This window comes from Mastacembelus armatus, chromosome 21 (genome assembly GCF_900324485.2).
Source record: "Mastacembelus armatus chromosome 21, fMasArm1.2, whole genome shotgun sequence".
Classification (NCBI taxonomy): domain Eukaryota; kingdom Metazoa; phylum Chordata; class Actinopteri; order Synbranchiformes; family Mastacembelidae; genus Mastacembelus; species Mastacembelus armatus.
In genome coordinates, this window is record NC_046653.1 from 22,496,056 (window position 1) to 22,511,048 (window position 14,993).

The 14,993-nt window shown below is 40.5% G+C and overlaps 1 protein-coding gene across 2 annotated transcripts in view; it reads left to right on the plus strand.

The window, feature by feature from the left end:
* kalrna (kalirin RhoGEF kinase a) overlaps positions 1-14,993 on the plus strand; it is a 100,159-nt gene that overhangs the window by 35,972 nt on the left and 49,194 nt on the right. For both annotated transcript variants that reach the window (XM_026295190.1, XM_026295187.1), the window contains exons 9-20: positions 794-916; positions 1,312-1,503; positions 2,328-2,459; positions 4,030-4,128; positions 4,267-4,398; positions 6,748-6,870; positions 9,412-9,603; positions 9,864-10,033; positions 10,511-10,685; positions 10,876-11,128; positions 12,303-12,469; positions 13,488-13,607. In XM_026295190.1, coding sequence (XP_026150975.1) covers positions 794-916; positions 1,312-1,503; positions 2,328-2,459; positions 4,030-4,128; positions 4,267-4,398; positions 6,748-6,870; positions 9,412-9,603; positions 9,864-10,033; positions 10,511-10,685; positions 10,876-11,128; positions 12,303-12,469; positions 13,488-13,607 — 1,878 coding nt within the window. The remainder of the gene's footprint in view (positions 1-793; positions 917-1,311; positions 1,504-2,327; positions 2,460-4,029; positions 4,129-4,266; positions 4,399-6,747; positions 6,871-9,411; positions 9,604-9,863; positions 10,034-10,510; positions 10,686-10,875; positions 11,129-12,302; positions 12,470-13,487; positions 13,608-14,993) is intronic.

Genomic DNA, 14,993 nt, shown 5'->3' on the forward strand with positions numbered 1-14,993 from the left:
ATCAGTGTTGTCACGCTGAGGAGCTACGGGGGTGTGTGGATGAGTTTACACTGTGGGAAACACTCAGCTCTCGCATTCGAGCCAGGGAAATGGTCAGACCTGACGAGGTGTTCATCTGTGGAAAACACTGCTAGAGAAATGACTGTGTAGATGTCGTGGTCGCCATGGGAACCACACGGCGCCACAGCCACCCTCCATCTGTCTGCAAAGATTGAGTCAGATGTAGAAGCAAACATGAAGGCTGCCCTGGCCTTTTAATCACAGCGTTACACTGATTAGCTGAAGAACAGCAGCTAAAGACAACAAGAGAAAATGGGTTTTCCTTTGTATTTTCACAGTCTGAGTCTTGTTTATGTAGTTTGGCCACAGTTTCTTTCACTTATTGTGTTTTACTAAGCAGCTCTGTTAGTCAGCTTTAAGATAATGTGTCTGAAACATGTTACGGTCATACAAAAGTTCTATCAAAAAGACAACAAAGAGTAGCACAGTGGTGTAATACTGTCAGTACTTGTGTCTGTTATTGAAGTAACTCAGTTTCTACTACACACTGAAAAAGAGCTTTCACCCGTAACCAGCTGTGGGTGACGCATGTGTTTGTCAGACAACAGTGTTTAAGTCTTTTAAATTGATCAAGTGCTCTCACACAGATGATTTCTATTTGTTCCTCATGCAACGTTCAGTTACAGTTCAAGGCTTTCTGTGCTGGCAGTGAAACAAAAAAATGAATGTGTGACATAGTATGTGATGTTATTAATTTCACTGTGTGTGTGTGTGTGTGTGTGTGTGTGTGCAGATGTTTGACTGGATCAGCCACAACAAGGAAGTGTTCCTGCAGAGCCACACAGAGATTGGCCGGGGTTACCAACATGCTGTGGAGCTGCAGACTCAGCACAACCATTTTGCCATGAACTCCATGGTAGATACTGGTGTCTCATCTAAACCGTAACGCTCATATTACACCACTGTGGTTCACTGTGCATGGCAGCAGGGAGAAAAAGAGGTTACCAGCACCCAGCAGGATCAACAGCCTGCTAATGTGATTATAGCAATGCAGTCAGGTTACATGTGTTTACCTTAACAGTAGAGCTTATAATTGATCAAAAAGCCATTGTTACAAAATGGAAAATACATCTTTATCCCTTGAATCAATTAGATTCAGTCTGTGTGGTCAATTTTAGCAGTAAGGAACAACTTATTCATTTGTACATGTTAAAGAGGTTTAGAGAAACAACTTGCTAACAGTATCTGAATGTACTGATATCAGCAGACTAGGTAGTTGGTTGCTAACAGCATGTTGCTGTTTCTTTCCAGAATGCCTACGTAAATATCAACAGGATCATGTCAGTTGCGAGCCGTCTGGCTGAGGCTGGTCACTACGCCTCCGCACAGATAAAACAGATCTCAGGTCAGCTGGATCAGGACTGGAAAAGTTTTGCTGCTGCACTCGATGAGCGCTCCACCATCCTCGCCATGTCGTCTGTCTTTCACCAGAAGGCTGAACAGGTGAGACCATAATAAATAAAAAATCACTACTTAGACCAGTGCTGGCAGTGGTGAGAAAAATATCTGTAAAGTGTGAAAGTTCATCCTTAATCTTTAAACAGTAGTTTGTAGAAAATATTTTTTTGCTAGTGCTTAGATACTCCTTCTGATGTAGTGACTTCCCCTTGTGGCTTGTTTGCTGGCCTGGTACTGTAACTGCCTAATCTCTCTGCAGTAGACACATGTCCAGAATGTAAAATGTAAATAGGAACGTTTTTAGTGTCTGATTATATTTAATGCATCAAACTGCTGTACTGCTGATTTCTTGGAAGGTTGACATGGCAACAGATGGGACTTGTTTGATTCCTGCTGGGCCCTTGACATTAGCTAGAAGTGTACATTTGAGAGAGCGGGAGACGAATGATGAAAAGAGGGAGAGAGACTGGTGGGGGCAGGAAAGAGACTGGCTAAGATTGAGAGAGAGCAATAAACTGTAAAATGCAAATGTCAGGATAAGAGATGAAACATAAGATGAGGAAAGAGACGAGCAAAAGAAAAGTGGCAGTAATATATAGCTACCAGTATCGAATAATTCAGATTGATCAAGTGGGGATGATGACTATCAGTAGTAATTGTCATGGCAAAGTGTGGTGGACAGGTCAGCACCACCATGCTTTCATATATCGTATCATATTGTTCCAGGGTGTGGATTAAAAAATATATGGAGCTACAGTAATAAGAAAAACATTACAGTATATTATGCAGGAATTTTAGTATTCATCACTGTGATTGTTTGTTTTCATATGAATTCACATTTGGTTTGACTTTCTGCGTTACTTTCTCAGTTCCTGTCGGAGGTGGAGGCCTGGTGTAAAGTCTGCAGTGAGGGAGGGTTACCGTCCGAGATGCAAGAGCTGGAGCTCGCCATTCACCGCCATCAGAGCCTGTACGAGCAGGTCACTCAAGCTTATACCGAGGTAATGACCATGTCATTTTTTTAAATGAAATCTACTGAAATATCTGCTGCCATCAGAAGCTGTACGAGCAGGTCATAAAGGCTTGAGCTATGGACCACGGTCACAGTAGCAGAAAGACAATTACGTCAGTTACAATACAATCACTTTTACCGTTGAACACGCAAAATAAAATGATATGGCCTCCTGGAAATGTTTTGAAAACCCTGAAAACTGTTCGCTTCATTAGCAAGTGATGTAATATAGACTTATAGTTCAGTTAAAAATGTTCCTAGTACACCAGTCGTAAAGGGTTATGGACTCCAGAGTGGCCTCTCTCCTTTGGTTGCTGTCAGTGCTGCCCTGTGGCAGTGCAGTGATGCTGACTGTAGTTGGCTGTGGTGACAGGGTGGTGTTGGTCAGCTGCTGCGCCACAAGAGTCCAGATCTGCTGTTTGAAAAGCCTCCATGTTCCACTAAATTTAGTGTGGGATCACTCACTGTTCTCTAGTCTTTGCTGCAGACTGGTACTTATCTTTAGATGGTGTGTTAGCGAAATTTATGCTTATCTGTGGCGCAGGGCCCCACATTGACATGGCTAGGCTTGGCAAACTATGACAGCATTCCCCGTTTGAGCTCTGCAAATAGTGACATACTCAGGGACTGGCGAGGGTTTTTATCTTGACTTCATGTATTTATTTAATGAGGTGAATATACAGTTTGTTGTAGTGCTGACACAGCATCAAACACAAACTGTAGGAGGAAGCTTTTCTTTGATGTAAATGCATAAAGGAGAGTTTCAGCATAATGTTCTCTGTGAAAAAATGTGTTTCTGCTGTGTGTGTGTGTGTGTGTGTGTGTGTGTGTGTGTGTGTGTGTGTGTGTGTGTGTGTGTACAGACATGTACTGCAGCTATTCCTTGCTTAGTTACTTTAAGTGAGATCCAAACTGTAAGCTCACATGGTTTTGTCCGTGTTTAAGAAGAACTTAGCCTCTGATCCAAATTACTTTTAGGCTTGTTTTCCCTTGCGTCTCTCTTCTGGGACTTTTCATATTGGTGTCAGTCCTGTTTACCAGCTCAGGAGCCAGTAGCATTTCTGGAAAAGTCTCTTCTTAAATTAAAGTAGTAATGCCTAAAACAATTAGCTGATTAGTCGTCAGGCACATATTTCATGAGGATGCACATTTATTGCACACTGAAGAAGGTCTAGGCAAAATGCCCTCTGTGCTGAGGCTCTGGATAAAATGCTTGTACACATGGATCAGCAATATGTTTCAATCATCCCACAACTTAACTATCGCTCATCTTAAATGTCCAGTATGGTTTTCTTTTAAATGATTTGCTTTGATAAAAACACAGTACAGGGATCATTTCTTCCAGAAGAGACAGGACTCACTGTTTGCGTGTGATGACAGAGAGGGAAACTGAGTAGGAGATGAAGTTAAAAAAAGCTTAATCATGATTATTTAAAAATTTAATTTGGCGTTGTGTTTACTTGTCTTGTTTTCAGTCTGTCCTCATCTGCCTGTTCTCTCTTCCTGTTGGTCTGTCTTTGTAGCATCTCTAATCTCTGTGTGACCCGTCTGTGTTTCAGGTGAGTCAGGATGGTAAAGCCCTATTGGACGTCCTCCAGAGGCCTCTGAGTCCCGGCAACTCTGATTCGCTCACAGCCACTGCCAATTATTCTAAAGCGGTCAGTGTGTGTCATTATATTTTTCTGTGGCGCCAGGAATAATTCTGCTGATTACAAAGCAGCCGTAGCTCTAAATATGTTGTATTCATACAAAATCTTGTACTTTTGATCCAATATATATTTTGTGTTGTTTTGCAGGTTCACTGCATCCTTGATGTAGTTCATGAGGTTCTACACCATCAGCGGCGTTTGGAGAATATTTGGCAGCATCGAAAGGTCCGACTACACCAAAGGCTGCAGCTGTGTGTGTTCCAGCAAGATGTCCAGCAGGTACACATTTAAATCCACAAACAAAGCGTAAAGAAAACAAGTGTTGGTCCAAAGCACAGAGCAAAGAGTGAGAATATACAGTATCGTTGGTATTAGATATAGATTTCTGTTTTCCAAAATGAGAAGTTTGGACATTATTGAAGATCATTCTGAGATTTTATTACAGTTTGAGTTCAGTGAGTGATGAGCTTTGTTGAGCAGAACAGATGAAAACAAGATTTTCATTCATCTCTGCTGTCTTCTTGTCCCTGCTGAATGATGTGTAATGTGAAAATTCACAGTTTCTCTGCTCATATTTCACAGTTAGGCAGACAGTGTGGGTTTGGAAAGGTGTTAGGACAGATTACTGCAGGTTTTAGAGATATTCAAGAGCTTGACATTTAATACCACTGCTATATTTTATGAGGGATATTTTTAACCAGCACTGAATCATCTGCAGGAAGAAGAGATCCTGTGTATTATTTTGTTTTACTACAGTAATGCAGGTCGAATGAGGTACAGCCAAACACCAGTGACCCCTGGAATCTCAGCTAAGAGTTCACATGTGCATGATGATTTATTTTTCCAAAATCATACATATAAAGTACAGTAACAAGTTCACACAGGGTTGTAGCTTCTGTAACTAAAACACCTTAAGTTCCAGTTCAAACTATAAATAGAAAGAAATAGTTTGCAGATGTTGATGTAGCATCTGCAGGCAAAGAAAGAAAAAGATGAAAACTGTCAACAATTTTAATAATCAAAGTGATTTGAGCCATTAATCACTGACAAATGTAAAATATTCCTGCTTCATGCCTCTGAAACTTGAATGGTCTTTTTCTTTTGTATATTTTTGGACTGTTGGACAAAATGAGCAAATAAGGAAACATATAATTGGTATAGTTTCACTATTTTCTGACATTGTATTGACCAAATACTTAACTGACTAATTACAATGGTGATTGAAAATTAAAATGATGTTATTTGTGGTGATAATTGAACCATGCAACGAGAACGAATGTTGTCCTTTGTGCAACATGTGTCCACTTAAAGCATCTGTCTATAAACAGTACTATGTAATAGTTTAAAAGCAGTAGCAAGTATCAGCAATCATGGTGATAGCAATACTAGTACAGCAAAAGTACTTGTAGCATCAGTGACACTAGCAGTCACAGTAATTATATTAAAGTACTACTAAAAGCAGTAGCCATACTAGCAGTAAAGGCAGTAGACGTCACTCCATACTGTTGTTATCACATTACTTTTACTGGGGTCAGTACACACACACGCACACACACACACACACAATAATAAGACAAGGCCATTGCAGCCGAAGTGCTGATGGATGAAATTTACCTGAAAGGGCCAGGGAGAGAGAATTAGGGCATCAGGCAGATGTACAAATTCAGGATAAATGCTCTGAACATGGAGTTATGGGCGCCATGCAAACATGTATATGTGACCCAAGGGACTGTAAGAGAGTGTTTAGGAGAGGAAAAAAGACAAAAAGGGAGAAAAATAGTGAGTGAAGAAGAGATCATAAATTCTTTGAAGACAGCTTTGCCAACTGTACTTGTCATGCATCGGTTTGTGTAAGACCCCAGGGAGACACACAGACACACTGTGGGCGAGAGACATACAAGGAAACTGAGACAAGGAACACTTGAGAGAGCAAGCTCATACCAGTAGTCTATAAATCACTGAAAACAGGGCTATTCCAGCCTATTCCTGGCTATTCCTGTAGTTCCTGTAATGTTTCACGATATATGTGACCCCAGAGAGGAAGAACATATTACGGTAGGTGTGTAGTTTCATTCTGCAGATTTAGCTGCACATTCAAACAAAGGTAGTCCATCTGCTTGTCAGTGTGCTTTAGTTTGTGTGTGTTATGACCTTACACTGACCTCTCTGTGGCTTCAGATAGACTGACTCCACTGACGTCATGAACACGATTCACTCTACACCCTGTTTTTTGAGATGTCGTGATCTGTTAATGTGCCCAGACTGGATGTTGGAGCAGGGGTTACTGTCAAGAGGGAACTGACTTTCAAATTAAAAGCCTGATTTGTTAGTTTTTAGGAATTAAACCAAAATAGGTATTCATGTTTTATTATAGTTTACGTCCATAAGGTCAAGATAGGTCAACTTAAAAATATTTAAAAATATTTAATGTAACGAATGTTTTTTTTAATTTATGCCATAGCAGACAAAATAACACAGAAGGAATTTCATTAATCACTTTGAGCGTTGCCTCCAGTGTTTTTTTCCGTCTATGTCAAATGACAGAATGAAAACAGTATGAAAGGAGCTTTTCATAGTGATGAGCTGATGAATATGATGAGAATTATCTTTGTGTTGTCTCTCATCCAGGTGATGGACTGGATAGAAAACCATGGCGAGGCGTTCCTCAGCAAACACACTGGCGTTGGGAAATCCCTCCACAGAGCCCGAGCCCTGCAGAAAAGACATGACGACTTTGAAGACGTAGCTCAGGTGAGTGTCAGTCCACCTGGGTTTCCATCTAAATATTGTAATAAAGAATATTACTTCCACAATAAAAAACACCACATTTAATATACAGTAATGCTTCATATACAGCAACGATTACTGTTAGTCACTGCAAGAAAGACGGTTTATTAGATTTATTACAATTTTGAAATGCATACTTGTCCAATGGTCAGTGCAAGTCTTTACGTGAGCTCCCATTTATAGTATCAATACATGAAAGGTTTACCAGTACCATGAAGTTAGAGTTTTCTAAGTATTTTTTAATCCAATGTTTATACACTTGCCTTACACCATCTGTAAGTAATCTGCCTTGATTAATACCAAATTTTCAAAACCACCATTTCTGCTGGTGGCAGGAAGTATGAAGACATGCCTCTACATTTATGTGACCATTTATGGTCAGAAGTCTTCCCTGAAAAAATTGCAGATGTTATCCATTCCTGAATTAAAGTGCGGCAGCATGTTATGTAAGAAACACTGCAACTGAAGTGCTGGACAGAAAGATGAAAACAAAACAAAGAAACCCTACCAGAGGGCTTCAACGTGGCTTTGACAATAAATTAGTGCACCAGAAAACAGTCAAACTCTCCTGTCCAACTTTTCTGTTGAGTATTTGAATGTAGCTTTGAACTGGCTAGTGTCATTGCATAGAGCCCGGTGCTTTTGAGCCTTCAGTTATGTCCTTTAGTTGCAACATTAACAAAATACAGCAGAATTTTCAGTCACAGAAAAATCAGTTCATGTGCAGTCAAAGTGTTTGACGTGCTTTTCTGCTGAAGCTGTCACTTGTGTGATTTGATTTTTTTTTTTTACATTGTGTAAGTGCATGCATAGCCTGTGTGTGTGTGTGTATGTGTGTGTGCGTTTCTGCTTTAGAGTATTTGGTTGGAGGCTGAACAGGCAGTGGAAGGTCAGACACTGTCTTACAGAGTCCATGGGAATTAATAAGTAATTTGCTACCAATGGAAACAGTAAAGTGATAGTTTTATAAAAGGATGAGTGTTAATCTCATAAAGAGGATGTATAGTTGATAATCTGATGTTTACACTCTGGATCAGGATTAACCTTCTTAAACTCCTGTGGCTCAGTATTATTTGGGTCAGAAGCTCTGTCTCTCTCTTTTCCATCTTTCTTATTTCTATGCATTTCTGTGTTTGTGCAACAAAAACACAACATTAACAAAGTTTCTACACATTTAAGATGCATATGAAACAACCAGTGTGCCATCATGTTTTCTTGTTAGCTGAGAGTGTCATGGCATCATCAGGTTGTTGGTATTGTATTGTAAATGGTTTCACTGATCATGTTGCTGTATGTGATTAGATAAACTTTATTGATCCACAAGGATAAAGCTCAGTTACACACAGACACTCTTGAAAAATATTACATAATTAAAATAGAACAGAATAGAATGAAAATAGAATAAAAGCATATGTACAATATACACACAGATAGAAGTAATGACAGGGTGTTTTGCACGTTTACCATGGTGTTACTGGGTGACTAAAATATACTGTGTATACACAGTACTCCAAGATGTAATACTAGTTGTACTGGCAGTGGTGGCAGCAGTAATGGAGCTCCAGTTTCTTGTGTGTGAGTATTTACAATTTCTGGGTTTGAAAAAAAAAAAAGAAGCAGATTTACACATTAGAACCATTTTGGGGCTGAAAGTAGGAAACATAGTTCAAACCCTGGAAATATCTGTAGAAGAAAAGCATCATATGTATCTTGGAAGGTAAATGGGAAATGCAGGAAAAAGTTACCGTTAATGTATTTTTCTTTTAAATTTGTGATTTTGTTCATTCCCTCATTTATGACCTGAAAGTCAGGTTTAAGCTTCTACTGTATTTCCTGATGACAGAGATGATCCTGCCTTCTTGTTCTCTTCTCTTCCTGCTGTAACCCCCACGTTGAACTAAAGCAGTCATACAGCAGAGTAATAACCTCTTGTAAACTGTAATCTTTATCTTCTTACTAATTCCTGAAACGTATCCTCTAAAATATCCATGATGTCAGCTTTCACTCAAATATGCAGCTCATATTTTTGAATAATTGTGATCAATACACATTTTCTTCTCACTCTAGTACCACACGCCCAACCTCCAGTCACCCAGCAATAACTCAGGTATAATATATTTCCTGAAATGAATTGCTGATAATCTCTTGCTTAGTAGAGCGACAGTAATCCAGTTTTGATGAATGCTGGGAGCTTTAATGCACAGGACAGGATTTGGGGAAGACAGACGTAAAAACAAGAATTGCTGAACTGTTGTTTAACATTTTAATGCAACATGATCCGACTGTGAGGAACATATCGACGTGTGTGCCTGATAACACCCACATTGCAGTGACTGAAACCTGTTTACACACTGACAGAGGCTGGTCCCCACCACATAAATCATTGAATGTTAGGGTGACATCTTGGTTTAAGGTTTCAGGTGAGGTTAGGTTTAGGTTACTGTGTGTCTCCAGGAAATTAATGAATTACACTAATACAGATGTTTATAATGTTGATTTTTACAGAATACATACACAAATGCAGACAAGCTGCTGGAGGCGGCTGAGCAGCTGGCTCAGACCGGAGAGTGTGACCCCGAGGAAATCTACAAGGCAGCCAGACACTTGGAAGTCCGAATTCAGGACTTCGTCCGCCGCGTCGAACACAGGAAGCTGCTGCTCGACATGTCTGTCTCCTTCCACACTCACACTAAAGAGGTAGGAGAACCTAACACGCAGAGCAACACATTCTCAGATATCGTGCCTTTTTCACCTAAATGAATTCTTTTTTTTTTGTCGTTATGGTCAGATGGTCAGACTCTGATACCGGACAAACATAATTACAGGTTTTTAGTGTTATTTTCATTATCCCCACCAGTGCACAGCAATGTTAGAGATGTTCATTGGAAGGAAATTTCCATGCTAATAGACTGATCAGAGATCTGCTAACCTGCATGGCTCTTTCTCTATGTGAGCAGCTGTGGTCGTGGATGGAGGAGCTGCAGAAGCAGCTGTTGGATGATGTGTGCTGTGACTCAGTGGATTCAGTCCAGGCTCTGATCCAGCAGTTTCAACAGCAGCAGACAGCCACACTGGAGGCAACGCTCAATGTGATTAAAGAGGGAGAGGAATTAATGCAGCAGCTCAGGTAACAAGAGCATTTATATTATTATTCATGATGGTGTGTGAGATGGAGAAAATTAATACAGAGGCTCAGGTGATGATGTTAATATTTATAATGTTATTAAAACGACAGAGGAATTTTTACAGCAGCTCAGGTAAAAATATTCATACTTCAAACGTCATTAAAAAGACAGTTCAATCACATAATACCTACCAATTGGGACAAACGTGTGAGGGAAACTACATGTAAGCTGGATCTGAATGCTGGTTGGTTAATACACTAATCTACTACCTGATTTAATTCTCTTTGAGGTAGTAAAATTGAATTAAATCTGAAAGGAGACTAGGCAGTATGTTGTCATGTGTTTTCATTAATGAATTACGAGTAAATTACACCAAAAAACTTTGTTTAGTTTTTAACCGATTTTTACTGATTGAGGTTTTCTTGTTATAAAGGGAATGTTGTCTTTACAGCCAAATGGTATAATGTCTTTACAATCAGAGATGCAGCCATGTCGACCAATAAGACACCACACTGCAGCTCCATCGCACACATCCAGGGGGTGCTGCAGCAGCTGGATGAGGCCCAGGGCCAGATGGAGGAGCTGTTCCACGAACGCAAAATCAAGCTAGACATCTTCCTTCAGCTGCGCATCTTTGAGCAGTATACGATAGAGGTAGGAGAGCAAGAGTGTAGTGTGCCTGTATGGTACTCAGAATGGACTGTCTGAAGATATGCTTGGCTGCTTTTTGCCACTGTGGCACTACAGCACCTGGACACGCCAAAGACTAAAGCTGAGGAAGCTGTTGGCCAAACTAATACTGCTCATGTAACAGGTTTGATCCCTTGGTTCTTCTGTTCTGCAGGTCACAGCGGAGTTGGACGCCTGGAATGAGGATCTGTCTCGTCAGTTGAACGATGCCAGCCGTTCAGGTGGAAGCAGCAGCAGCAGCAGTGGGGGAGGCAGCGCCTCCTCTGGAGGAGCAGAAGACATTGGCCTGGCAGAGCAACGGCTGAAGCGACACGCAGAGAGGAAGGCTGCCATGAACAACATGACTTATGAAGTGATGCAACAGGGTCAAGACCTGCATCAGTACATCATGGAGGTCCAGGCTTCAGGTAGAACAGATGCAAAATATTTAGGTCTTTGAGAAAGAGAATTAAAATGAAGAGTGAAGAGTGAAGAGGGTAGAGAGAGACCAGAGGTTCAAAGGAATGCAAACGATGGAGGCAAAGGACAGAGGAGCCCTGTGCTGTGGAATGTGTCTCTTAGCTCCCAGTGATAATGTCTAACGTCTAACTATACCACTGTGTTTCGTTTTGGACTGGAGTTCACACCTGGCTTCAATTTATATCTAACAAATGTCCCAACTCACCAAATGTACAGAAAAACTGTGCAGTGGTGGCTGTTTGGTGCCTCTGCTAAAACTTTCTCACTGCACTTCAGTTGAGATCATGTGTGTCCTTGTTGCCCTCTTAATGTGGCTCTGCAGACTCACATCTGGATTTGCAGTTTTTCATTGTACGGTGAAGGAGAGAGGGAGGCCTGATGTTTTGGCAGTGCCATTAACTGTGATCCTGAAGGAAAGCATGTTGTGTGGAACGCAGAGAGAATTAGGTTACAATCCTCTTACTGTCAGTGTATGTTTGTGTATATGTGGAGGCCAATGTCTCAATCACTGTGACCCCTGGAGTGATAAATCCCTCTCACCCGAACCCCAGCGCACACACACACACACACACACACTACACACACACACACTTTCTCTCTCCAGCTGCTGGTGAAGTAGGTCTTAATAGTTTGCTGATGCTGCAGGCACAGACTCACATTTCTTTTGTTTAATGCTTTAACTGCTGATCAGACATTTGCAGCTCAAACATGCTATCAAACATTATAGCCAGTAGACATTCATTCAGTATAGACGATTAAACTGGATCAAAAATCCTCCCATTACTGTGCCCTTTCAGGATGTTTGTCATTTATTTTTTAACATTAAATTAGTCAGGGCTCATGATTTGATTCACATGCAAGTAAGTTTAGAAACCGAGTTAAATTCATGAATTTAATGAAATATGGTTAGTTTCCTTGTGAAAGTGAGAGAGATATAAATCATTCATGTCTTTATGTCCAGGACACAGCTGGAGCCGACGCATGTTCAGCCTAGTTTAACATTATGACTAGAGGTGGTGGGGAGCACAACTGGCTCTGTCCAAAGCCTAAAAATATACAGTACACCCGTACAAATAAAATTACTTAAATGTGTGTGTGTGTGTATGTGTGTGTGTGTTTCAGGAATTGAGTTAACAGGGGAGAAAGACATGGACTTGGCCTCTCAGGTTCAGGAGCTGCTGGAGTTCCTCCATGAGAAGCAGCAGGAGGTGGAGCTCAATGCTCAGCACACGCACACAAGGCTGGAGCAGAGTCTGCAACTACGCCATCTACAGGCCGAGGTTAAACAGGTAAACACGAGAAAACATCAATAAATAACAAGAATTCCATAAAAATCATCATTCAATAGTAATAATTGTACTTTTTTTAAAAATTTGCTTTTAATTAATCATTTATTATCTTTCATTTAACTTTCATCCAGGAAAATTTCAAATGTTCTTTTACTTTAACTGGATCCACCTCTCCGCTGCCTGCAGGTTTACTGGGTTCAGAGTCTTTCATTAAATATTATATGCTGTCATTCACTTAATTAAAGGACATATTAAACCGATGCGGGGCAGCAAAGTGGGGCAGTGGTAGCTCACTTTTTATAAAATAAGTGCTTTAGCAAAAGAGACAGAGTTCAGGTCATTTCTACTTGGATATGAAAATCCTGCTGTACAGCGTATGTAGAGCATTATGCATGTTGTGTTACACTATTGGATGCTATCTCACTTGACAACTGAGTCACTTAAATATCCAGAGGATTATTCTGATCCTGAGACGCAGAGAACTAGAAAACGAATTCCTAAAAAGGAAATAATGTGGAATATTAATGGAACAAGGTGGACTGGCTCTTATTATCACAAACAAAGGAAACAAACTGAAAATCTAATTTTGGAAAGACTCCTCTGTGTTGGAGAAATGACAAGAACAACTCTCAACTCTTCCTCCCCAGCTCAGCAGCTGAAGATGTGAATATGAACGTGCTGCGTGTCGAGGCAGGAAGCACAGTACTGCTGCAGATGGATACAGCTGAATAATTTATTAGGTTTATGGCAATGTGCTAATAACATACACACACCTATACTGCTACACCCTCACTCCTTTTAAGTGGAGTGAATAAATTACTTCCAGTAATTATAGCTATGATGCACAAAAGGTCAAGTGAGGAGTAATACATTGTGTCCAATGTATGGTGAGGCTGCAAATAAAATTACACGCGTGTGACCACAAATGACCTGGGATTTGAATGTAAGTGCAGGTATCACGTGTCAAATATCAAACAATCTTGATGTGTGCAGTTTCTCTTCCTCTCCGTCTGTCTAGGTGTTGGGTTGGATTCGTAATGGTGAGTCCATGTTGAATGCCAGCATGGTAAACGCCAGCTCTCTGTCTGAGGCTGAGCAGCTGCAAAGGGAACATGAACAGTTCCAGATGGCTATAGAGGTACTCACTCAGTCACACACATCCTAATTATTGCTGCTCAAACCAGGCTCACTGTATCTTAGTAATAATTATTTCAGTGTGCATTGGTTTGAATAGTAGCAGATGCATGCACACACACACTCACTCTTTCTCACTCTCTCTCTCTCTTTGTCATCCGTATGTGAAACAGGCTCAATAATTATTTCATTCTGCATTGATTTTTAAGAGCAACAGATGCTAGTACACGCACGCAAACACACATTTGTCCTTCTGTATTTGTGAGAACATTCTTTGTCATAAAGCATTTCCTAGCCCCAAGCCGTAAACTTAATCATCACATCTGAATACCTAACCCCAAACCAAACCCTGACCCCTGAAATCAGGATTTAACCCTCAAAAAGCCTTTGAAGTTGTGAAGGCCAGTGATGTTGAAATGTCCTCTCAACAATAGGACTGAGCATAAATTTGTCCATGGACACACACATTCAAATGCTAACTTTGCATGCATATGTGTAAGTGTGTGTGTGTGTATTACTGCATGCAGTGATTTAATAGCTGACTCCCAAAGTGTGTGAGCACTTAAAGGTGCAAAAGTCCCTTGGTCAGCACTGTACTACACACAAATACACAAATACACACACCCAAACACTTCATTTTGGTCCCGTTCTGGCCTGGTTTCTGCTTCTGAGTGTTTGACTGTGTGTGTGTGTGTGTGTGTGTGTGTGTGTGTGTGTGTGTGTGTGTGTGTGTGGGGGTGTGTGTGTGTGTGTGTGTGTGTGTGTGTGTGTGTGTGTGTGTGTGTGTGTGTGTACTTGTGTTTCCTCCACATGATGTAAGTCATGAATCCTCCATCACGCTGATGTAATACTGCCTTGGATAATAGCTTAAACACACAGACGACACAATAAAAGCATTGTCTGGTCCAGCACTAACAGTGAGAGATGACATACGGATAAAAGTGAAACTTAAATAAAAATCACACTGTGGCTTCTGACAGTTTGTCTGTTGTTCTACAGGTTTAGAGCACTGCACATTAATCATAGTGTCTGGTTAATGGAATGAGTTCAGAAGTGAGCTACCTTTATGTTTGAGCCTTAACTGATACTAACAAGCTGCTGTATTTTGTTAAAAACTGTCGATTTCAGGTTTAGTACGACTGTAATGCAGCCTTGATTCACCGAAAGGCAACATACAAGTAATGACATGAGATATCAAGGGTGTAATTTATGGTAAAAGAAATACTGCCTTTGTATTTCCAGGCCAGAATGTATTATATAAAGAAATATTCTTGAGACCCACATTTTTATACATCCATGTTTACTAACTCTTCACTGCCAAATTACTTCCACCTGCAGATCAGTGAAGTAATGTGAAAGCACTGGCTGGACTGCCCATGTGTATCTTCAT